The sequence below is a fragment of the Salmo salar genome, chromosome ssa29 (assembly GCF_905237065.1).
Source record: "Salmo salar chromosome ssa29, Ssal_v3.1, whole genome shotgun sequence".
Classification (NCBI taxonomy): domain Eukaryota; kingdom Metazoa; phylum Chordata; class Actinopteri; order Salmoniformes; family Salmonidae; genus Salmo; species Salmo salar.
The window spans coordinates 19,896,236-19,922,480 of NC_059470.1; the positions used below are offsets into that span (position 1 = coordinate 19,896,236).

At 42.2% G+C, this 26,245-nt stretch overlaps 2 protein-coding genes and 1 pseudogene across 8 annotated transcripts; 1 reads left to right on the top strand and 2 right to left on the bottom strand.

The window, feature by feature from the left end:
* Positions 1-596: 596 nt before the first annotated feature.
* LOC106590259 (sialic acid-binding Ig-like lectin 6) lies at positions 597-12,665 on the bottom strand. Its single transcript, XM_014181074.2, has 8 exons — positions 12,552-12,665; positions 12,405-12,471; positions 11,676-12,059; positions 10,822-11,127; positions 10,425-10,691; positions 2,027-2,126; positions 1,859-1,916; positions 597-1,547 (listed from the first exon to the last, which is right to left on the bottom strand). The coding sequence occupies exons 2-8, from the start codon at positions 12,451-12,453 to the stop codon at positions 1,221-1,223; spliced, it is 1,491 nt and encodes a 496-aa protein (XP_014036549.2). The 5' UTR covers positions 12,454-12,471; positions 12,552-12,665; the 3' UTR covers positions 597-1,220.
* A 2,984-nt stretch (positions 12,666-15,649) lies between these two features.
* LOC123731530 (flap endonuclease 1-like) lies at positions 15,650-19,797 on the bottom strand (annotated as a pseudogene).
* On the top strand, positions 19,360-25,025 carry tm9sf1 (transmembrane 9 superfamily member 1). 7 transcript variants are annotated; one of them, XM_014181067.2, is made up of 10 exons: positions 19,360-19,595; positions 19,730-19,811; positions 20,180-20,400; positions 20,725-20,856; positions 20,966-21,088; positions 21,191-21,543; positions 22,289-22,443; positions 22,928-23,113; positions 23,474-23,747; positions 24,187-25,025. In XM_014181067.2, the coding sequence occupies exons 3-10, from the start codon at positions 20,185-20,187 to the stop codon at positions 24,578-24,580; spliced, it is 1,833 nt and encodes a 610-aa protein (XP_014036542.1). In that variant the 5' UTR covers positions 19,360-19,595; positions 19,730-19,811; positions 20,180-20,184; the 3' UTR covers positions 24,581-25,025. The 7 variants fall into 7 exon arrangements, with proteins under 7 accessions (XP_014036542.1, XP_014036546.1, XP_014036540.1 ...); XM_014181071.2 differs by having other exon boundaries at positions 19,730-19,806; XM_014181068.2 differs by having other exon boundaries at positions 19,363-19,669; positions 19,742-19,811.
* Positions 25,026-26,245: the final 1,220 nt, after the last annotated feature.

Sequence of the window (26,245 nt, forward strand, 5' to 3'; positions counted from 1 at the left end):
GGAGCTGAAGGTTCGAGTTGCCAAACGTCAGCCTTGAAACCTTAATGACTTGGAGAAGATCTGCAAAGAGGAGTGGGACAAAATCCCTCCTGAGATGTGTGCAAACCTGGTGGCCAACTACAAGAAACGTCTGACCTCTGTGATTGCCAACAAGGGTTTTGCCACCAAGTACTAAGTCATGTTTTGCAGAGGGGGTCAAATACTTATTTCCCTCATTAAAATGCAAATCAATTTATAACATTTTTGACATGCGTTTTTCTGGATTTTTTTGTTGTTATTCTGTCTCTCACTGTTCAAATAAACCTACCATTAAAATTATAGACTTATAATTTCTTTGTCAGTAGGCACGCATACAAAATCAGCAGGGGATCAAATACTTTTTTCCCTCACTGTATATACAAAAAAATAAACAATTATGTGACTGAATGCAGTCAGGCCACCACACACTTAGGTGATAGAGCAAAACCAATGTGTAGCCTTGCCTTACTGACATTTTGTAATGAAGTATAAAAGCATTGGATGTTTTCAAGCTATCGCCCAAAGAATCATCTCTAATCATGACATGGTTTAATTATGTAAAATGTTGGACCAAGAGATTATGGACATTTAATGTAAAGGTTTTTATTACAATGCAATTAATAAACAACTTCAAATTCAGCCTCAATTTCTTTTCTTGCTCAACACTCAACATAAAAACACGATAAGATAAGACGATAAGTCCAACATTGATATAGGCATAAAAAATAGATAATATTGTTATTCCGGCAACTGCATAAAAGTAAAAGAAAAATAGTGACCAGTAGATTTTATCAGTCTGGAAATGTACACTTACTTCACCAACTTCCTGTCTTGCATCAGGCCACTGTTTTCCCAACTAATTGTGTTTCTTCTTTCCTCAGTCATCATTGACTTTACATGGCCTTAAACTGCCTTCAGTAGATGAACTCATTAAACAGATGCTCTGTGAAATCAGTACTCAAAATAAATTGGCTAAAATAGAGAGTATCATCCAACCACCACTGTAGTTACAGTTAAACACTTTTCACCCCAGAAAATTCTACAAAATATGCAGATAATCAAAGAGCCCAAAATTGTAAATATAACAACCAAATACCAATAGAAAACAATTACAAAATACATACTGTCCATAAAAACAAATAATACCCATTGGCAAAATGCTCAAAATGCACTTTTCTTATTCACTTGTGCATAAACCCCATTTATAACTGGAGGTTCCTGGCCCCTCTCCCGGTCACACTGACTTCAGCGTATTCACTCTCCTGCCCCTGTTCCCTGTCCAGGGCTGCAGCTGGGGTCTCTTTGGGCCGAAGTTTGGAGAAGTCTATCTCACCGTAGTGGATCTCCTCAGGCTGGTCTTCTGCAGGTTCTTCTGGTTCCTCGCCGTAGTAGATCTCCTCAGGCTGGTCTTCTGCTGGTTCCTCTGGTTCCTCGCCGTAGTAGATCTCCTCAGGCTGGTCTTCTGCTGGTTCCTCTGGTTCCTCTCCGGTCATGGCCTGGTTAGTATACACCATCCCAACTGGGGAGTTCTGTGGAGAGAACACAGAAAGGAAAAGGTGTCAGGAAGCAAACTTTGTAAGAATAATGAGCTGATCATTTTAAAGGCATTAAGTTATACAACACATTACACATAGGATGTGTAACATACTGATATCAATTGCTATAAACTGACAGAAGTACAAAGTTCAACAACTATGCTGTTATTATTCGTTGTTCTTACAGGATGTGGCATTGCTATCGGTGTGGTCTTATCACCCTAAATTTCCTCTTAAATTATTTTTTTTGTAGTTCCTTCATTGCATTTTGTAGATGGGTTTTAAAAGTTTAGCCTTATTCCCACCTGTCTCAGTGGATTGTCTGTCCTTTCAAGTCCATCAGGGAGCCTAGATTTTCTCTTCCTGGAAGACATTTAGGAAGATTTCCTGAATGCACTGAGAAGGATTTCATATACAAAATCACAAACACAAGATAAATACACAGTTTTGTAGAGGCCAGGAAAAGTTTTTACCATCCAAAGTAAGTGATCAGGATGATTAGCAAAATTACTCCCAAGGTTGCTCCTGCTCCTGCAATTCCCCAAACCCTTGGGTTAAGAGGCTCTTCTTTCCCTGAAAATACAGCATATATTATGGTCATTTCTTTCAAAAACAGCTCTAAAGTACACTATACAGTGCATTCAGAAAGTATTCAGACCCCTTGACTGTTTCCACATTTTGTTACCTTATTCTAAAATTGATTAAATAAATGATTCTCATCAATCTACACACAAGACCCCATAATGATGAAGCGAAACAGGTTTGCAGAAATATTTTCAAATGTATAAAAAAAATAAAAAACACTTCACATAAGTATTTAGACTCTTTGCTATGAGACTCGAAATTGAGCTCAGGTGCATCCTGTTTACATGATCATCCTTGAGATGTTTCTACAACTTGATTGGAGTCCACCTGTGATAAATTAAACTGATTGGACATGATTTGGAAAGGCACACACCTCTCCACAGTTGACAGCGCATGTCAGAGCAAAAACCAAGTCATGAGGTCGAAGGAATTGTCTGTAGAGCTCCGAGACAGGATTATGTCGAGGCACAGATCTGGGGAAAGGTACCAAAAAATGTCTGCAGCATTGAAGGTCCCCAAGAACACAGTGACCTCCATCATTCTTAAATGGAAGAAGTTTGGAACCTGCAAGACTCTTCCTAGAGCTGGCGGCCCGGCCAAACTGAGCAATAGGGGGAGAAGGAAGGGAGGTGGCCACTCCTCAGTAAAAGCCACATGACAGCTCACTTAGAGTTTGCCAAAAGGCACCTAAAGAACTCTCAGACCATGAGAAACAAGATTCTCTGGTGTGATGAAACCAAGACTGAACTCTTTGGCCTGAATGCCAAGCATCAATGTCTGGAGGAAACCTGGCACCATATCTACGGTGACGCATGGTGGTGGCAGCATGATGTTTTTCAGCGGCAGGGACTGGGAGACTAGTCAGGCTTGAGGGAAAAATGAACGGAGCAAAGTACAGAGAGATCCTTGAGGAAAACCTGCTCCAGAGCGCTCAGGACCTCAGGCTGAGGAGAAGGTTCACCTTCAAATAGGCCACTGACCCTAAGCACACAGCCAAGACAACGCAGGAGTCGCTTCGGGACAAGTATCTGAATGTCCTTGAGTGGCCCAGCCAGAGCCCGGACTTGAACCCGATCAAACATTTTCAGGAGAGACCTGAAAATATCTGTGAAACGACGCTCCCCATTCAACCTGACAGAGCTTGAGAGGATCTGCACAGAAGAATGGGAGAAACTCCCCAAATACATGTTTTTCAAGCGTCATACTCAAGAAGACTCAAGGCTGTTATCGCTGCCAAAGGTGCTTCAACAAAGTACTGAGTAAATGGTCTGAACACTTATGTAAATGTGATATTTACGGTTGAATTTGTTTTATACATTTTGCAAAAAATTCTAAAAACCTGTTTTTGCTTTGTAACAAAATGTGGAAAAGGGAAGGGGTCTGAATACTTTTCGAATGCACTGTATATACAAAAGTATGTGAACACCCCTTCAAATTAGTGGATTCGGCTATTTCACCCATGACTGTTGCTGACGGGCATAAAATCAAGCACACCGCCATGCAATCTCCATAGACAAACATGTATTAGATGGCGCTGACAGACATGGCAGTTCTGCTTCTAGCTCCTAGCAACTTTGTAGGTTTTTGTTTTTTTGTGTGTTGTTTCTTACATTATTAGCACAGAACTTTTTTTGTGTTATTGCGTACAGCTGGAAATAACCTTTGGATATCAGAGCGATGGTAACTCACCAGCATTACGATCAGAAATATGACGTACTCAAATTGGATCCTTTGTAGTGATGCCTTAGACCACTGTGCCACTCGGGAGAACATTGATGATGGTTTTAAGTTTTGGTGGACTTTTTTTAGCAGATGTACAATCATCGCGAATTAAATTATAGGGCGTTTCAGGAGTGAACAGAATTGTACACTTGCAAACTTGACCACAAACGAGGGCAAATGGGCTTACGTTGCCAACTTACCTCGCTTTTCTAATTATTTGGAACGATGGCCACGGGGATTGGCCACGGGGATTCCCCCAAGGGCATAAGGCGAGGGTAAGTGGAGGAGAGTGTGTCTTTTATGTGTTTGAAACGCAGCCACGGACACGGTGACTGTGTTCATCAGGAAGTGTATAGGGGATGTTGTTCCCACTGTGACTATTAAAACCTACCCAAACCAAAAACCGTGGAGCCTGGCAGCTTTCACACAAAACTGAAATCGTGAACCACTGTATTTAACCACGGCAATGTGACTGGGAATATGGTTGAATACAAACAGTGTAGTAATTCCCTCCGTAAGGCAATCAAACATCAGTACAGAGACAAAGTGGAGTCACAATTCAATAGACAGGAGGCGTACACCATCGTTCAAATGTCCTTGTTTTTGAAAAAAAAAAAAATGTTAATGTTGTAAATGACTATTGTAGCTGGAAACAGCTGATTTTTATGGAATATCTACATAGGTGTACAGAGGCCCATTACCAGCACCATGTTACAATGGCACGTTGTGTTAGCTAATCCAAGTTTATCATAACAAAAGGCTGGTTGATCATTAGAAAACTCTTTTGCAATTATGTTAGCCCTGCAGAAAACTGTTGTGCTTATTAAAGAAGCAGTAAAACTGGCCTTCCTTAGACTAGTTGAGAATCTGGAGCATCAAATCAAATTGTATTAGTCACATGCGCCGAATACAAAAGGTGTAGACCTTACAGTGAAATGGTTACTTACGAGCTCCTAATCAACAATGCCATTTAAAAAAATACAGATAAGAATAAGAAATAAAAACTAACAAGTCATTAAAGAGCAGCAGTAAAATAACAATAGCGAGACTATATACAGGGGGGTACCGGTACAGAGTCAATGTGCAGGAGCACCAGTTAGTTGAGGTAATACAGTTGAAGTCGGAAGTTTACATACACCTTAGCCAAATACATTTAAACTCAGTTTTTCACAATTCCTGACATTTAATCCTGGTAAAAATTCATTCCCTGTTTTAGGTCAGTTAGGATCACCACTTTATTTTAAGAATGTGAAATGTCAGAATAATAGTAGAATAAGGCTTGGGTAAACATAAGTGTATGTAAACTTCCGACTTCAACTGTATGTACAGTTAAAAAGATCGCGTGTCTCCCTCAATTCAGATAATTATTTTTATTCGCTATTTGCACTTCTTTACTTGAAGTTTACCAAAGTAAGCCACTCTCTGGCTGGCCTGGGTTCTATCCTCAGCTTTCCCTCCGCGGAGTGTCTCGTCCAAGCTGCTGCTCTTCACTCTCTGCCAGGCTGTCAGAGGCAGCTCAACAAACCCCAACGCCCAATCAATCTGCGTTCAGCTCCAGCCGCAGGACGCCAACCAAATGGACGATCCCGGTGATCAGGAGCGGACCGGTCACCCCTGCTGATGCGCGGGAACCTGACAGACCGGCTGAGGCAGGGGAGCCTGGCGATCCGGCTGAGGCATGAGAGGCAGGGGAGCCTGGCGATCTGGTTGAGACATGATTTGTTGATTTGTTTTATTTTGACTGGAGCAAGATTGAGCTTTTTCTTGATGTGGAAACTGCCTGGAAGTTCTTGCATGATGTTTTTTTCCAAATAGTAAACAAACATGCCCCATTCCGCAGGTTCAGGGTTAAAAGGCAGGATTATCCATGGTTTTCTTCTGAGCTGTCTTGTATTATTCACAAACGTAATCTAGCCTGGGCTAAAGCAAGGAAATCATGTTCTGATGCTGATCAGCGTCTTTTTAGGCAGCTACAAAACAAATGTTCTTTTCTTCTCAGGAAGGCCAAGTCTGAATATTTTATGTCTGTTACCATTGATAACCTGAATGACCCTAAAAAGTTTTGGAAGGCTATTAAGTCTATGTCTATGTCTGGTAACAGTAATGTTAATGAATTACTCTCATGTGTATTGAAGGACTCTGTTGCTGTATATGGCAACTTAAAAGCTGAATTGTTTCAATGAGCACTTTGTATCATCTGGTAGGCTGTTTGATTCAGTATCCTCTGTCTCTGTACAACCCTGTGTGGATGAACCAGTGAGAGCTGGTCAAACTTTTAGCTTTTTGCTATTCTCAGTGCAAGAGGTACATAAAGCCCTGAAATCCTTAGATCAGAGAAAGCCTGCAGGTCCTGATCATCTTGATCCCTGCTTTTTAAAACTGGCAGCTGATTTCATAGCTGAACCACTTACGTATTTGTTCAATCTAACCCTGGAATGTAATGAAATTCCAAAGATCTGGAAATCAGCATTTGTCCTACCACTTTTAAAAGGGGGAGATCCAACTCTTTTAAATCATTATAGGCCAATCTCAAAGCTGTCACCCCTGGTGAAAATACTTGAAACCCTTGTTAGTGAACAGCTAAAATAGTTTTATATACTAACTCAATTTTATCAATAGACCAATCGGGCTTCAGGAAGAAGCATAGCATAATTACAGCAGCCATGAAGGTTTTAAATGATATAACTGAAGCCATTGACAAAAAAAACCCTGTGTCTCACTTTTTATTGATCTCTCTAAGGCTTTTGATACAGTTGATCATGTTATACTGAGGCAGAGACGTAGGTCTTTTGGAGCATGCAGCTGCATGGTTTGCTAACTATCTGTCTGATAGAACTCAGTGAACTCAATTTGATGGGCTCATGTCTGTCTGTAATGGTGTGCCCCAGGGCTCTGTACTTGGTCCCCTCTTATTCACTATATATATAAATAATTTAGACAAAAATGTGCAAAATGCGCAACTTCACTTTTATGCTGATGATACTGTTATTTATTGTTGTGCCTCGTCTCTCACAAAATCTTTCCAGAACTTGCAAACTGCTTTTAATACTGTTGTGTCAATTGAAGATTATCCTCAATACTGACAAAACTAAATTAATGGTGTTTTCTAAAGCAATAAATAGACCTCTGAACCTTTCACCAATTACTACCTGTCAGGGCAATGAGATTGAGACTGTAACCTCATATAAATATCTTGGAATTTGAATTGATGACGGCCTCTCTTTTAAATTGCACATTCAACAATTTACAAAAAAAAATTGAAGCTGAAGTTGGGATTTTATTTTAGGATTAATGTCACGTCCTGACCCTTGTAAGAGGTAATTTTCCATAGTAGAGTGGTCAGGGCGTGACAGGGGGGTGTTTTGAGTGGTTTTGGTTTTCTGTTTCTATGTGGGTTTTCTAGATTTCTAATTCTATGTTTTCGTTTTCTATGTTTGGCCAGGTATGGTTTCCAATCAGAGGCAGCTGTCTATCGTTGTCTCTGATTGGAAGCCATACTTAGGCATCCTGTTTTTCATGTGTGGGTAGTTGTTTTCCGTTTTGTATGTGTTACCTGACGGAACTGTTGGTGGTCGTTTTGTTGTTTTTGTTAAGTGTTTCAGTAATAAAGTAAATATGAGCACTCTACACGCCGTGCCTTGGTCCCCTTTAGATGACCCTTGTTACAATTAAGGCCTGTTCTTCTTTTGAAGCCAGGAGGCTAGTTTCATCTACATTTATGCCTTTACTAGACTATGGGGATATTTTATATATGAATGCTTCCACTCATTGTTTGAGATCAATTGACACCCTTACCATGGAGCATTGAGGTGTATTTTAAACTGCAAAACCCTAACGCACCACTGCACTTTATATACCAGGGTTGGCTGGCCTTCTCTAGTTAATCGTAGGCTCAGTAACTGGTATACTTTTATTTATAAAGCCATTTTGGGTTTACTACCATTTTATTTTGAGATTTTTATTGTTCAGAAATGTGGTGGGTACTCTCTTCGTTCGCAGGACTTTATCCTGCTAACTGTTCCAAATGTCTGAACTGAATTTGGTAAAAGGGCTTTTATGTACTCTGCGCCATCGGCTTGGAATGCCTTACAAAATACTTTTAAACTGGAAGAACTTGTCCCGATTAGTGTTTTTAAATCATTTTGAAGGATTTTGAGGCTGATTCCCAGACCTGTCAATGTTTTTAATTTGCTGTTTTATGATTTTGTTATACTCTTGTGAATTCTATGGTTTTTACTAGATTACCTGTAGTTTTTCATGTTGTCTGTCTGTAATTGTGTAATGACTTGGTGCTGCCTATCTTGGCCAGGACGCTCTTGAAAAAGAGATTTCAAATCTCAATGAACCCTTCCTGGTTAAATAAAGGTTAAATATATATTTTTTAATAAGTCTCTAACTCAATCATCAAGTTTGCAGATGACAACAACAGTAGTAGTAGGCCTGATTACCAACAATGACGAGACCGCCTACAGGGAGAAGATGAGGGCCCTGGAGGAGTGGTGCCAGGAAAATAACCTCTCCCTCAACGTCAACAAAATGAAGCAGCTGATCGTGGACTTCAGGAGACAGCAGAGGGAGCACTCCACCATCCACATCGACAGGACCACAGTGGAGAAGGTGAAAAGCATCAAGTTCCTCAGCGTACACATCACGGACAATCTGAAATGGTCCACCCACACAGACAGTGCGGTGAAGAAGGCGCAACAGCACCTCTTCAACCTCAGGAGGCTGAAGAAATTCAGCTTGGCCCCTCAGACCCTCACAAAATGTTATAGATGCACGATTGAGAGCATCCTATCGGGCTGTATCAACGCGTGGTACGGCAACTGCACCGCCTGCAACCGCAGGGCTCTCCAGAGGGTGGTGCGGTCTGCCCAACGCATCACAGGGGGCACACTGCCTGCCCTCCAGGACACCAACAGCATCCGATGTAACAGGAGGGCCAAAAAGATCATCAAGGACAACAACCACCTAAACCACGGCCTGTTCACCCACCGAAGTCAGTACAGGAGAGTCAAAGCTGGGGCCGAGAGACTGTAAAAGCATCTCAAGGCCATCAGACTGTTAAATAGCCATCACTACCATCCGATTACTCCACCCTGCACATTAGAGGCTGCTGCCCTATGTAAATAGACAAGAAATCACTGGTCACTTTAATAATGGAACACTAGTCACATTAATAATCTTTACATACTGTTTTACTCATTTCATATGTATATGCTGTATTCACTGTATTTTAGTCAATGCCACTCCGACATTGCTCATCCTAATATTTATATATTTCTTAATTCCATTCTTTTACTTTTATATTTGTGTGTATTGTTGTGAATTGTTAGATACTACTGCACTGTTGGAGCTAGGAACACAAGCATTTCACTACATCCGCAATAACGTCTGCTAAATATGTGTATGTGATTTGGCAGTAGAATGGCCTTACTGAAGAGCTCAGTGGCTTTCAACGTTGCACCGTCATAGGATGCCATCTTTCCAACAAGTAATTTCGTCAAATTTCTACCCTGCTAGAGCTGCCCCGTTCAACTGTAAGTGCTGTTATTGTGAAGTGGAAAGTCAAGGAGCAACAAAGGCTCAGCCGCGAAGTGGTAGGCCACAGAAGCTCACAGAATAGGACTGCCGAGTGCTGAAGCACGTAGCGCATAGAAATCGTCTGTCCTCGGGTTACAACACTCACAATCGAGTTCCAAACTGTCTCTGGAAGCAATGTCAGCACAATAACTGTTCGTCAGGAGCTTCATGAATTGGGTTTTCATGACCAAGCAGCCGCACACAAGCCTAAAATCACCATGCGCAATGCCAAGCGTTGGCTGGAGTGGTGTAAAGCAGACCGCTATTGGACTCTGAAGCAGTGAAAATGCGTTATCTGGAGTGATGAATCATGCTTCACCATCTGACAGTCCGACAGACGAATCTGGCTTTGGCGGATGCCAGGAGAATGCCACCTGACCCAATGCATAGTGTCAACTGTAAAGTTTGGTGGAGGAGGAATAATGGTCTGGGGCTGTTTTTTCATGGTTTGGGCTAGGCCCCTTAGTTCCAGTGAAGGGAAATCTTAACGCTACAGCATACAATGACATTCTAGATGATTCTGTACTTCCAACTTTGTGGCAACAGTTTGGGGAAGGCCCTTTCCTGTTTCAGCATGACAATGCCTCCGTGCACAAAGCAAGGTCCATACAGAAACTTTTTTTTGGAGGTCGGTGTGGAAGAACTTGACTGGCCTGCACAAAGCCCTGACCTCAACCCGATCGAACACCTTTGGGATGAATTGGAATGCCGACTGCGAGCCAGGCCTAATTGCCCAACATCAGTGCTCGACCTCACTAATGCTCTTGTGGCTGAATGGAAGCAAGTCCTCGCAGCAATGTTCCAACATCTAGTGGAAAGCCTTCCCAGAAGAGTGGAGGCTGTTATAGCAGCAAAAGGGGGACCAACTCCATATTTATGCCCATTATTTTGGAATGGGATTTTCAACAAGCAGGTGTCCACATACTTTTGCTCATGAAGTGTATATCTAACCAAAGATTGTGCCCTATGTGCCCGTGTTACCTTCAATAGCTAGAAGCACTTTCATTGACTTCTCAATGCCGTGATCATTTCTTGCTTCACAGTAGTACATCCCTCCATCACCAACAGTCACATTGAGGGTGTAGGTCTGTCCAGATGCTACCCATGTTGGTTTACCCCCACTGATCTGGAACCAGGTGAAGTTTGTCACAGGAGGGTTGGCTGTGCTGCTGCAGGTCAGATTCACACAACTGCCCACTGATACTGGATCAGCTGTACTGAGGGAGGCTGAGGTGTTTTTAGGAGAGACTGGGGGAGAGGGGTTAATTAAGAGTGTATCTGGTATTTTGAATAGTCTGATCAATACCACTCTATGACATAATCATCAGTAAAAACATAATGACAGAATGATCTACAGGACCCAGGGACTAAATCTTACATAAAACGTTAAGCGTCATGATATGTTCCGCTGTCTTGTTGCTTGTTCCTACTGGGTAGACTGCAGTACAAGTGATGTTCTTCTCATGATGAAGGTGTGAAGGAGTGAATGTCACCGTGGAGAGAACAGATTTGGTTTGATCTGAATTCTCTTGCAGTTGGTTCTCAGGTGTAAACAGGGTTGGGAGAGTCCATGTCAGTTTAGGAGAGTGTTTGGGACAGGGAGCTGCAGCAGAGCAGTTCAAACTGACAGGCCTCTCTTCCTTCATCTCACCTGAGACAGTAATCTTGGGTCTGAGAGGCAAATCTGTAATACATTGCAGGTTAATTTATTTTACACTCACGGTTGGGTAGGTTACTATCTAAATGTAATCTGTTACAGTTAAAAGTTACCTGTCCAAAATTGTAATCAGTAATGTAATGTATGGATTAGCAAAATGTAGTAACATAATCTGATTACTTCCAGTTACTTTTGGAATCCATCAAACACATTTGGTGTGTTCATTGTGGCCTCTGATTTAAACTTGCACCTTTTTTCAATGCTGAATTGAATGTTATTGAGAAAACAGAAAGGTGTCATCAAACATCCTTTCTGAATTTAAATCTAATCAAAAAAGTAGTCATCTACTTTTTCAAAAGTATCTGTAATCTGATTACAATATTTTTTTTTGCTGGTAACGTAAGTAATTGCAGTTACCGGTTTTTGTAATATATGATTACATGTAATCAGTTACTCCCCAACCCAGTTTACACTGACAGCCACACTGTTCTCTTGTTCTTATTCTACTTGTATAATTTGATGCAAGGACTCTAAACAGATTTTTTGGGGGGATAAACAGTTAAATTGTTTCTTACCTGTGACAACTATATGAACAGACTTGTCAGGGTCTGTTGCTTTGAATGGTCTACTCTCAATTCTGAAGAAGTATATGTTAGTGTAACTGGTGGTTACATTGAAGAAAACTGTGGTGCAGTCCTTCCAGGACATGTTTCCAGTTATCTTCGCTTGATAGGTGTTGTCTGTCTTACTACTGTTAAATATCACAATGTTCGGCCTGCCACCAAAGTACGGTGATTCTTTAATCCACACTCCAGAGGTAAGTATTGCGCTGTTAAATGTATAGCGATCTTGAGGAACATCAAATGCACATGGGATTTGAACACAGGAGCCACTCAGTACATCCAATTTCTCTGGCATTGTGGTGATCAAATGTCTTTGGCCAAAACAGGCCAAAACACCTGCAATATCAAGATCAACATCAGAGAGGTTATGTGATCTTTTCAGTACAGTCTCTGTTGATATTATGCCATTACAGTTAAACAAGATTAACTTATTTCAATGTACAGGTGATTCATGATACTGTATGTTGAGATTGCATGCCCTAGACTGGAGCATACACATATCTAGAGTACATAATAAGAATGGATTTGAATTGAGACTATTAAACTGCAATTATCCGTAGTCAACTGTACTCTATTTCCACATTGAGAAAGTTGGAAATATAGCCCATACCATAAAATGGAATGACTTCCTCTTTGTCCTGTTCATAACTACAAATAATTGGAGCTGTGTGGAAAACTCACCTGACATGAAGAGGCCAATGAGAAACATGTTGTCAGTACTACATGCCATGTCAGAATTCACATTCACCTGAAACGGTACAAACATACACTTAATGGTAAAGTAGCCTAACTCACACAACACTCTGAAATCAATTTCTCTGCACCTACTCAAATGGCATTGGAGGAGAAGATCACTTCAGATGCCAAGAGTGTGCAAAACTGTCATCAAGGCAAAGGGTGGCTACTTTGAAGAATCTGAAATATAAAATAGATTTGGATTTGTTTAACCCTTTTTTGGTTATTACAGGATTCCATATGTGTTATTTCATAATTGTGATGTCTTCACTATTATTCTACAATGTAGAAAATACTAAAAATAAAGAACATCCTTGAGATGTTTCGACAACTTCATTGGAGTCCACCTGTGGTAAATTCAATGAATTGGACATGATTTGGAAAGGCACACACCTATCTATATAAGGCCCCACAGTTGACAGTGCATATCAGAGCAAAAACCAAGCCATGAGGTCGAAGGAATAGTCCGTAAAGCTCAGAGACAGGATTGTGTCGAGGCACAGATCTTGGGAAGGGTACCAAAACATTTCTGCAGCATTGAAGGTCCCCAAGAACACTGTGGCCTCAATCATTCTTAAATGGAAGAAGTTTGGAACCACCAAGACTTCCTAGAGCTGTGGGGATGTTTTTTAGCGACAGTGACTGGGAGACTAGTTCGGATTGAGGGAAAGATGAACGGAGCAAAGTACAGAGAGATCCTTGATGAAAACCTGCTCCAGAGTGCTCAGGACCTCAGACTGGGGCGAAGGTTCACCTTCCAACAGGACAACAACCCTAAGCACATAGTCAATACAACGTAGGAGTGGCTTCGGGACAAGTATCTGAATGTCCTTGAGTGGCCCAGCCAGAGCCCGGACATGGACCTGATCGATCATCTCTAGAGAGACCTGAAAATAGCTGTGCTGCGACGCTCCTCATCCATCCTGACAGAGCTTCAGAGGATCTACAGAGAAGAATGGGAGAAACTCCCCAAATACAGTTGTGCAAAGTTTGAGGTGCTTCAACAAAGTACTGAGTAAATAGTCTGAATACTTAGGTAAATGTGATATTTCAGTTTTTTATTTTTAATACATTTTCAAAAAAGTCTAAACCTGTTTTTGCTTTGTCATTATAGGGTATTGTGTGTAGATCGATGAGGGGAAAAAAACAATTTATTCAATTTTAGAAGAAGGTTGTAACGTAACAAAATGTGGAAAAGTCAAGGGGTCTGAATAGTTTCCCAATGCACCGTATGTAAAACACATGCACTCCCCTCTGTATGTATTTGGACAGTGAAGCAAAAATGTTACATTTAGCTCAATTCTTCACCATTTTAGATCAAATGTTTCATATAAGGTGGCAGTACAGAATGTCATCTTTTGTTTGTGGGTATTTTTTTTAAACACTGTAGTAAATATTACAATAATGTCCCCAAAATCACTACAGTCTGCAAAAACAGTAGTTTTTTTTAACTATAGTAAATACTAAGTATTTAATTTGCATATACCCTGCCCACTCCCCTCTCCCATATCCCAATTTGTGCCACCCATAAGTGAAAGACCTACATGCCAAGTCTAGAGCATATATTGTGTTCTCTACAGGTTATAGAAAAGAGCAGAAGCGCTGAACTATCTGTTCAGATCCCAGTCCTACCGACCAACACGTTATGGAACATTTTATCTTTTATAATTTCTCCGGTAGGTTTCCTCAAGACTTAGTGTGCAAAAACATTACATGCTACAGTAACGTCTGCAAAAACACTCCAGTGGATACTATAGTATTTTTTCATGTGGGTGTTTTGTTGTAGCCATTAACTTCCTTTCTCATCATTATTCATGATTCATTCTTAATCATGGCATTATTAGGATTAGAGATGTATTGCATTGAACCATCCCCATATCTAGTGGTGGAAAAAGTACAGAATTGTCATACTTCACTACAAGTAAAGATACCTTAAAGTATAAATAATTTCAAATTGCTTATATTAAGCAAACCAGACAGCACTTTTCTTTTTTCTTTACAGATAGCCAGGGGCACACTCCAACACTCCAACATAATTTACAGATAGCCAGGGGCCCACTCCAACACTCCGACATAATTTACAGATAGCCAGGAGCCCACTCCAACACTCCGACATAATTTACAGATAGCCAGGGGCCCACCCCAACACTCAGACATAATTTACAAACAAGGCATTTGTGTTTCATGAGTCCGCCAGATCAGAGGCAGTAGGATAGACCAGGGATGTTCTTTTGATAATGTGTGAATTTGACAAGTACTTTTGCATGTCAGGGAAAATGCATGGAATAAAAAGTACATTATCTCCTTTAGGAATGTAGTTAAGTAAAAGTTGTCAAAAATATACATAGTAAAGTACAGATACCTAAAAAAAAATATTTTTACATAAGTACTTTACACCAATGCTCATATCAAATAGGTATTTCAGTTGTGAAGCAAATACATGAACTAACAGCAGTGCTTTGAACATTTTAAATCTCATTACTTGCAATGAATTTCCTTCATTTAATTTGAACACTAAAATTAAAAGATAATTAAAACACTTGCCTTAAAATCATGAAAACCATCCACAGGAAAGGAGAAGCTATCACACACCCGTAGTGGTTTCTGACAAAAAGTGTTACAATTCAATTGGGTCACATCAGTGACATACTTCCTATTACTATGCCTAGCGTTTAGACTGTTTGTTAGAATACCAGAGCTGACAAGGTGAAAAAGCTGTTGATGTGCCCTTGAGCAGTTTCCTCTTACTGTGATTGTTTGGTCAAAAATAAACAAAAATAGCTTCTTAGCATGAGCAATTTCTCAAGCATGGATTTTGCTAGGACTGTCTAGGTGTGTTCTGAGTGGGGAGTGGAAGATGGAAAACTAGCTGTTACTGGCAGAAAGGTTTAGAACTCTCTGATTGGTATTTTAAGTAGTTTACTGACTGGTGATGTCACCAGGCAGGCCAAAACTCCATTCCACCAAAGCAGGCAGAAATTTCAGGCAGTCTTTTCAAAAAAGCTCTTACATTAAAAGGGCAATATCCCCCCTGTCCCTGTCAGAAGAGCCTACATTTGTCAGGGCATGGACTCTACAAGGTGTCGAAAGCAGTTAAACAAAACTTTTGTCAATAGAACCATCTCACCATCCTATATCTCCGGGCTTAAATGGGAATGCATGTGGGATTTGGATAAATATAAATCAAAATACAAAATTCATTATTACTTTTATTTAAGAAAAAATCATTTTAATAAAACTTGCTAGTTTAATTGGAAGACGTTAACTACTACCTTATTCTCACATTTTCAAAATGAAGAACAGACTTGGCTAGATACTGTAATTGTAGATGTCTAATTATCACACACACTCCTCAACTTCCTCTTTCCTTGCTTGACTTCCTCTTTGAAGTCTATTTGCCTGGGGTTGCACCGGTCTTCCATTTCTTGTTGGCTAATCCCTTTATCTCAGGTTCCTAAATAAAAAGGAGGAAGTAGAGAGGATTATTTTAATATAGATACAGTATGGTGTGGACAATGTTTTTCATGAATCAAACATAGATGAGGTATGGTATACACTGAGTGTACTAAACATTAAGGACACCTTCCTAATATTGAGTTGCATGTTGACTCCAATGCCTCCCACAGTTGTGTCAAGAAGGCTGAATGTCCTTGATACACACAGGAAACTGTTGGGTGTGAAAAACCCAGCAGCGTTGCAGTTCTTGACACACTCAAACCGGTGTGCCTGGCACCTACTACCACTCCCTGTTTCTCTCTCAGAGAGCCGATGATGGTGAATAGAGTCCAGTCATCCCGGTGTGCTGCCTTGTCGGCTCTTCATCATCTTCTTACAGACGTTTTTGATGTAGTTCTCACTGTGCACAAACACACTTCACAGTATGAGACATTTTATCACTCATACCAACCATGGCGTAACATCATGTGGATGTGGAGCAGGATTTCAACAGTGTGAAAAAGTAGTGCCATTGTCGGAAAGTACAGTGCCACATCAAATGATCCAAATAAAATCGACTTATTTAGAATACAAAAGTGTGACTGAAGCGTATATTCTCGTATTTACACCATTAAGTCAAATTTCCCATTAGTCATGCATTGACGTCAATGGGAAGAGTAGGATTCACCCCTGCCATTTTTTACTCAAATAAATCAGAGTGAGGCTCCATAAGGGTTGCAATATAACCACAGTGATGTTCTATTATGTCGACCCTATCCTGTACCTGAACTGTTTCTCTGCACACATGAACTGGATAAGGGCGTCCTCGTCGGGCTCGCTCCACTTGAGATCTACGGTGGAGTAGTCCACAACGTCAGGCTGCAGGAACAGACCTCTGGCCTCCTTATACAGCCAGACCTCTGGGGCAGGGTGCTTCTGCAAGGGGCCAAGGAGACACTCACACTGACTTCTGGGAATGGGATAACTGCTGCGTGACGGTTTGGAACTCAAACTAGGGACTGCTTATTATGTGGGACTGTCGTGCATGTGTGCGTTTAAGAGGAGCAAATTAAAACAATGGAGAATTGGGATTACAAACTCTTACAAAGTTTGACAGTCACAACACAGGTGAACTCACAGAAGGATAGGAAGCTTCCTAAGATAGAGAAACCGAAATGTTATAAGTAACCTCAAAAACAAATATCCAACACACACACAGCTTCTATTGTTATAATACTGTTAGATAAACTGTATGACTGGGATGAAAGATGGCTAAGGTGGTATAGAAACTGCAGTAGTACTTTGCGTCGCTGGTGGTGAGGTGCCTCAGTAGGACCCCTGCTCCAAATGTCAGGCTGTCCGTATCTTCTGTTGCCGTGGCGACAGGGTGAGCAGCTTCTTGCACTCGTCGTTGTGCTGCCAGGTAACTTCCACCAGACGCTTACTGAACTTGTCAATGTTCTCCTGCACCCCTGGTGGTGAATAGAAAAATTGGTCATCATTACACACGTGTTGGTGTAATTTCTGTATCATGTAAATGTTTATTTGCTGTTGGTGACTTCCTGTACCTGTTTCCTGCACCTGGGCCAGCAGTTTCTCAGCATCCTTCTCCAGATAAAACCACACAGAGAGAGAGGTTAGATTAAGACTCCCGAGTGACGCAGCGGTCTAAGGCAATGCATCTCAGTGCTTGAGGCGTCACTAGACACCCTGGTTCGAATCTAGGCTGTATCACAACCGGACGTGATTGGGAGTCCCATAGGGCGGTGCACAATTGGCCCAGCGTTGTTCGGGTTTGGCCAGTGTAGGCCATCATTGTAAATAAGAATTTGTTCTTAACTGACTTGCCTGGTTAAATAAAAAAGACATTGTTCAACATTTTAGAAAATACATAATGCATATCAACATCCCAAGGAGGTGCAATAAAGTTGTGATCTTGATGTGACCCCTGTCCTTGTGACTTCAGCTGTGGGGGCTTGCCATCAAATGCGTAGACAGGTTTGATCCCGTGCCTAAGCATGTGGATGGTCTGGTAAAACGTGCCCATGAGGTGGCTGAGGATGCAAGTGAAATCACATGACTAACAGAGACTTGAAAATATCATATTAGAATGGGTTAGAAGAAAATACAAAGTATATTCATGTTGACATACACTACAAATATAAAAGTATGTGGACACTTCAAATTAGTGGATTCGGGCCTCCCGAGTGGCGCAGCAGTCTAAGGTAGTGCTAGCTGTGTTACTACAGATCCTGGTTCGATACCGGGCTGTGTCGCGAGACCCATGAGGCGACGCACAATTGGCCCCAATCGTCCGGGTTAGGGGAGGGTTTGGCCGGCCGCGATGTCCTTGTCACATCGCGCTCTAGCGACTCCTGTGGCGGCCCGGGCACATGCACATTGACACGGTTGTGTACATTCCCGTTTTAAGCGTGCATTGTGTCAAGAAGCAGTGCGGGATTGTGTTTGTGACACATGGCTATCGACCTTTGCCTCTTGTTGAGAAAAAGGGGAAATTGGGGAGAAAAAGGGGGTAAAAAATATATATATACATACATAAATAAAAAATGTGTGGATTTGGCTATTTCAGACATGCCTGTTGCTGACAGGTGTATAGAATTGAGCACACAGCCATGCAATCTCCATAGACAAACATTGACAGTAGAATGGCCTTACTGAAGAGCTCAGTGACTTTCAACGTGACACTGACATAGGATGCCACCTTTCCAACAAGTCAGATCGTCAAATTTCGGCCCTGCTAGAGCTGCCCTGGTCAACTGTGGTAAGCCATACAAACTCACAGAATGGGACTGCCGAGTGCTGAAGCGCGTAACACATACAAATCGTCTGTCCTTGGTTGCAACACTCACTACAGAGTTCCACTTTTTTTTTTGTCATACCAGTGGTATTGGTCTGTTATAAACTGGGTGGTTCGAGCTCTGAATGCTGATTGACTGACAGCCGTGGTATTTCAGACGTATACCACGGGTATGACAAAACATGTATTTTTACTGCTCTAATTACTTTGGTAAACAGTTTATAATAGCAATAAGGCACCTCGGGGGTTTGTGGTATATGGCCAATATACCACGGCTAAGGGCTGCATTCATTTATAATTGAGTTTAGACAGCTAGCTTGCTAGCTAACGTTAGCAACTTGAAGATATTTGAATGTGAATATTTTCTACAATATAACATTTTATAAAATAAGGATTTATCATGACTAACATACGAATAAAACATTGCTTACATGCAACTCACTGGCTGTTCTCGTGTCACTTTCGCGGAATCTTCTGTTTCGGGCTGCGAAGAAAATACGAAAACTGTAATAAGACATTAAAATTTGAACATATGGTACAAAATTAATGAGAGACTGGGTTGACAATCCAGGACTCTTCGAGTATCGTTCATCGATTGACCGGTAACAGATTAAAAGGCCTGTGTCTTTGACAGGAAGTAAATAAACATATTTGATGAGACTAAGGGAAATCCGGTCGAGAGAAATATCATGAATTTAAACAGTAATCAGAGGAGACACAACGACAATTACTATGCACAAACTAAATAATTATATTGATCATATTTTATTTAGATAGTAAAATATAAGAGATTTGAAGATAGGTACCGTGGAGGTGTGTTTATGCTTCTTCCCACCGCCCACTCCGGAAAAGTCAGCCATCGTTAGCTATTTTTATTTTTTAAGGTGACGTGGAGTCGGTACCTACTTCATCCCGATTCATGTGTCTTTAAAAGTACGACACATATCTGGATTTCTAGGTAATCGAAGTAGCAAAATTGAAACTAACTGGAATATTAAAAATGTGTATCAATATTTAGATTCAATCCTAGCAGGACATCGCTGAGGAGGCGAGTATTCTTGGGCCTGGAATCTGAGGAATCCAGCGGGCAGACAGGTTTGGTACGATATGTTCTAGAGCTAGCGAGATGCACGGTACGATAGCTAGTTCCTCGATGTAGCTAGAGGACCTTTTTTTTATAGATGAAAGCAAGTAATTCTGTATGTTTATTCAACTGTAATAACGTAGCTAGTAGAGTCAACACTGACTACGTACAGACTCTTTGCAGAGTTTACTCTTGCAATGCACTATCGATGTGTTGTTGTTTCACAGGTAGCCAGGGACAGTCGCTATCTAGGTGATGGCTGTTGTTGATATAGCAAAGTGATGTTATATCGACATGATGCAATGGTTTGCTCTCACTGAATATGCTTATAGGCTTTTTGACAATTGACCTGTTCAATTATTGGAATCTATTCATTTTCAACAGGGCCCATGATGGCTGAAATTGAACATCCTAACCAGCAAGGAGTCTGCCGGATGATAGGTTATTGCATCTTGGTCCTGTGTCTCGTGCCACATATAACATGGGCTACAGTGAGCTACAAGCAAGGGGATCCTGTAACATTATATGTCAACAAAGTTGGTCCTTACCATAACCCTCAGGAAACGTATCATTACTACACGTTGCCTGTTTGCAGGCCTAAAGAGGTCAGTGAATACATGTGAATATCATAGGAGGTTGGTGGGACCTTAATTGGGGAGAACAGGCTTGTGGTAATGGCTGGAGCTGAGTAAGTGGAACGGTATCAAGTACATCAAACATATTTTTCATGTGTTAGATGCCATTCCGTTTGTTCCGTTCCAGCCATTATGAGTTGTTCTCCCCTAAGCAGCCTCCACTGGTAGATATGCAAATATATGACTAATGAATTATGCTTGTAGGGCTCTACAGATGCATGTTAGTAGTGTGTGTGTGTGTGTATAATAATTATATTAAGACTTGGCATACCATGAGAACATTTTTTTCCCCAGGTGCACCACAAGTCCCTTAGTCTAGGAGAAGTACTTGATGGGGATCGGATGGCAGAGTCCCTGTATGAAATCAAATTCAGAGAGAATACAGAGAAGAAGTTACTCTGCCAGCTAACCCTCACAGAGAAAGAGGTATTTGCATTTGGACAAAATACGCAGAACTTCACAGTACATTGCATCATGGAAAGGTGTAACTAAACCTAGTTGGTGATGTTTTTCCTTTATTGCTCCTTTCATGTAGGTGGACCAACTCCGAGAGGCCATAGAGGAGCTGTATTACTTTGAGTTTGTCCTGGATGACATTCCCATCTGGGGCTTTGTAGGGTACATGGAGGAGAGTGGCTTCCTGCCACATAGTCATAAGGTGGGTTAGTCTGACTCCCTTCAGTTCTCTCTCCCTCATGGCAAAACCCAAATATATGTCTACCTGCATTGTGTGTCTGTCTGTGTGGGTGTGTGTATATAGGTGGGGCTGTGGACACACCTGGACTTCAACATTGAGTACAACGGCAACTCTGTGATCTTCGCCAACGTCTCCGTGAAGGACTCTAAGCCAGTGCCCCTGGAGGAGGGTGGCGCCGGGCACGGGGCGGTGGGGACGGGCGGCGGGCTGGCACTGTCCTTCACCTACAGCGTGCACTGGTTCGAGAGCCCTCTGACCCACGCCCGGCGGGCCGAGAGGCTGAGGGACTACTCGTTCTTCCCCAAGACCCTAGAGATCCACTGGCTCTCTATTATCAACTCCCTGGTGCTGGTGGTACTGCTGCTGGGCTTCGTCATCATCATCCTCATGAGGGTCCTCAAGAATGACTTCGCCAGGTGACCAATGAGGGGACGGAGTGAGGAGGTTTAAACATTAATGATGTTCTGTTTTGGGGCCTCCCGAGTGGCGCAGTGGTCTAAGGCACAGCTAAGTGCAGGCACAGCTAAGTGCTAGCTGTGCCACTAGAGATTCTGGGTTCGAGTCCAGGCTCTGTCGCAGCCGGCCGCGACCGGGAGACCCATGGGGCGGCGCACAATTGGCCCAGCGTCGTCCGGGTTAGGGGAGGGTTTGGCCGGCAGGGATGTCCTTGTCCCATCGCGCACTAGTGACTCCTGTGGGCGTCCGGGCGCAATGCAGGCTGACACGGTCGCCAGGTGTACGGTGTTTCCTCCGACACATTGGTGCGGCTGGCTTCCGGGTTAAGTGGAAATTGTGTCAAGAAGCAGTGCGGCTAGGTTGGATTGTGTTTCAGAGGACGCACGTCTCTCGACCTTCGCCTCTCCCGAGTCCGTACGCGAGTTGCAGCGATGAGACAAGACTGTAACTACTTCCAATTGGATACCACGAAATTGGGGAGAAAACAGAAAATAAAATAAAAATATTTTTTTTAAAAGGATGTTCTGTTTTACTGGAGAGCTCACATTGATATTGGCATGTAAGAGTTTGGGTATAATTAGAGTAGGTCTATTTGTGGCTATATATCATGTTTTATTGGGATTATGTGTGGAAATTGTAGCTAAATTGTGTGGGAATGACATTCCCATATCTCAAGATCTTTCTCTCTTCTGGTTGTTCCTGTAGGTACAATGTTGAGGAGGAGGGCGGCTGTGATGATCTGGACCAAGGGGATAATGGCTGGAAGATCATCCACACAGATGTCTTTAGGTTCCCCCCTTATAAAAGCCTGCTGTGTGCCGTGTTGGGAGTGGGGGCTCAGTTTCTAACCCTGGCCACAGGTAACCATCAAACACTGGTTTAACACTCAGAACACATTAATTCAATCTTACAATTACTGCTGATCTGATCAGCATGGACACACGCATAACTTGGATGTGAACACCTACCTACATGTACAAATGACCTCGACTAACCTGTACCCCCGCACATTGACTCGGTACCGGTACCCTCTGTATATAGCCTCGTTATTGTTATGTAATTTTCTTGTTACTTTTTATTTATTTTTTTACTTTAGTTTATTTAGTAAATATTTTCTTAACTATTTATTGAAGTGCATTGTTGGTCTAAGAGTTTGTAAGTAAGCAATTCATGGTAAGGTCTACACCTGTTGCATTCGGGGCATGTGACAAATACAATGTGATTTAATGTACATGGACCATGCCTGTGACAAAGTAGTCTGTAGAAATTAAGAACTGTGGTTATCACTACAGGCTCCTTCCCCCAAGCTCTCCCATTTGACCTCTGTGTCTCTGGTTGCTGTAGGGATCATCGTCATGGCGCTGCTGGGAATGTTTAACGTGCATCGCCATGGTGCTATCAACTCGGCGGCCATCATGCTGTACGCGTTGACGAGCTGCGTGTCAGGATACTGCTCCTGTAGCTTCTACACACAGATACATGGCCAGCGCTGGGTCTGGAATATCATTCTCACCTCTTCACTCTTCTCAGGTGAGCGGACAGATTTGGTCTTCTGAATCACGTCATACATATCGTAAATATTCCATATAGATTGTTCGTGTCATTTGTTTTTGACAATTCTGGTTGAGTTTCAATTACAATAAAACTCTGAACATCTAAAGTTTACACTGTATTCATTTTTAGGCAGGATGTGTGTCGAACTGTTGAGTTTCAATTACCATAAATCTTCTCTCCATCTCTGCTTGAACCGGACTTTCTCCTCTATTTCCCCTCCCTTTCTTCCTTCCTCCACTCTTCTTCCTTCCCTCTCTCCACCCATCTCACCTTGTTACCCACCCTCTTCCTACTTCCTTGATTCCCTCCTCTAACCATCCTCCCTCAACCCCACAGCTCCCCTGTTCCTGACTTGGAGTGTGGTGAACTCAGTCCACTGGTGGAGCGGCTCCACCCAGGCCCTGCCTGCCTCAACAGTGCTGCTGCTGCTGGGGGCCTGGGTCCTGGTGGGATTCCCCCTCACTGTCATCGGGGGCATTGTGGGCAAGAACCGTGCAGGCAACTTCCAGGCCCCCTGTCGCACACGCAACATCGCCCGCCAGATCCCCACACAGCCCTGGTACAAGCACACGGCTGTACACATGGCCATTGGGGGCTTCCTGCCTTTCAGGTGTGTGCGAGTATGTGTGTAACAAGATCAATATAACAGAGAGCTTCTCTCTGGGTTTGGTAATGGAGTCCTGTTGCTGAGTCATGAGTGAGTGCTTTTCCCCCTGTCTCAGTTAAACAGCTGTCGCTCTAGAGTCTATAACCTTCTGTGGCAATGACTCATTGTGTATAAAACCAATCGATCACATTTAGTTTGTGGTCGTGCCTTTTAGTAGCTGTCATGTGACAGAACATAAACCAGAAATAGAGTGCATCTATAACGTTAGTGTGTATATCCTACTCCTGTCTTGTTTTATGATTCAGTTCTCTCCCTCCATGTCAGGGCAATCTATTTGTGATTGTTTTCAGCAGCGAGCTTAAAGTAATCTGAACGTTGAACACCGGCATAAATTGTGTGTATATTGTCTAGCCTACTCCTGACCCTAACCTCTCTCCCTCAGTGCCATCTCAGTGGAGCTGTACTACATCTTCGCCACCGTGTGGGGACGAGAGCATTACACCCTGTACGGCATCCTCCTCTGCGTGTTCGCCATCCTCCTCTCGGTGGGCGCCTGCATCTCGGTGGCGCTCACCTACTTCCTGTTGTCGGGCGAGGACTACCGCTGGTGGTGGCGCAGTGTGCTGAGCACAGGTTCCACGGGCCTCTTCATCTTCGTCTACTCAGTCTTTTACTACCGCAATCGTTCGAGTATGAGCGGCCTGGTGCAGAGCGCAGAGTTCTTTGGTTACTCTCTCCTCACAGCGCTGGTCTTTTCCCTCATGCTGGGTACTGTCTCCTTCTGGGCCTCGCTGGTCTTTATTCGCTACATCTACCGCAGCCTCAAGATGGACTAAGGGAATGTACAGCCGATTACATAACAGCCCAGTTTGAATGTCTTTGTCCTTTCATTTAGTCGATTTGATTGGTTGGAAAAAAGTATTTTCTTAACCAATCACATACAGGTCAGTGGTTGCCACAAGGAAGTGAAGGATGCATTTGGACATAGGAATGGGTCAGTGTATATGCCTCATGGGGTGGGGGAACCCAGGGGCCTTGTAGAAATATGAAAGACTGCCATAGAGGTTGAGTAAGGGAATTGGGAGTTAGGTGAAAGGGTATCTATAAAGGGATGAATGTGTCCTTTTGAGTGTGTTGTGCAATGTGTTGCAGGCTTGCAGTTTGGCATCAGCCTCTGGCAGAAGTGATGGGAGAAAGTGTGTACTAGTCACCATCCACTGATTTTGGTTCTGGTGTAAATATACAATCTTTTCAATAAAGACATCTTTTTATTACAACCTATTCACTTTGAGCTAGCGCAAGATAGTTCCAGGCCTACTCTGATTTAATTCAGTTTTATTCACAGGAGGCTGCTGAGGGGAGAACGGCTCATAATGGCCAACATTTGGAAGCCATGTTCGATGCAATTGATAACGAGCATGTTCTCCCAATTATGGTGCCACCAACCTGAGCCTAGCATCCTGGCTAAGGAATGCACTTGTACAGAAACAGCAGGTAGCGGAGCTATTCCAGCACACAAGGCTACTTAAATGAGAGCTTGGGAATATACACAAGCAAGCTTGGTACACATAAACTAAGTATTTTGAATGAACATTTGCCCTGTTAAAACATGGTTTATTTGTGTACCAAGTCATTCTTTCCCCATGAAAGAGTAACATTAGTAACAGATTACATTTATTACCATAAACCAGAATCAAAGCAGTCAGTGTTGAGTTATGTACATATTTACACCAGGTAGGTTGCTGGGTTCATCTAACAACGCCTTAAAAAAAAAAAAATCAAGTTAAAATCTACCAATAAACCATTTGCCCAAAATGTCACGAGTACATCAACCAAGATAACAAGTAAATCCCACAATTTTATTACAGGTTGACTATGCAACAATAGGGTTAATTATACAACTAGTACTCATTTTAAAAAATAACACTTGACACTGTTATATAGGCACAAAGTAGAAAAAACATTACGCTGGGAGGTAGCATTTGAAATCTGCCGAGACAACCAGTTATTGTACATGTCAATGCATTTTCCCCATGTTGGGCCTAGTGAACAAAACCCTGACATGGAGGGGAAGGAATCACCACACACTGTACAACGTGGTCATAAAACATGGCAATAATGTTAAGAGCATCCAATAGGATACAAATCTGGTGTGGCATGGACCAACAAACATTCAGTAGGAACATGTGTAACATCTAGTAGTGCCTTGCACAGATCACTTCATCAAGTAGGCTAGTGAGGGAATAAAACCGTGCCACTTCCAGCATAGACACAGCAAAGCTTCGTCAGAGTAGTATCAAAAAGCAGAATGTCAAAACAGCAACGATATTCAATACACAGATAAAAACTTTGGAAGGTATAAAACAAACTTCAGATTTTTTTTAAGAATATGAAGGGATACAATTTCTCAAGTGGGGCCAGCGAATGGTTAAAATGGATTGATAAGATTAGCCAACACCTCGTCACGAAATAGAGAATTGCATGTGTCTGAATCTTAATTG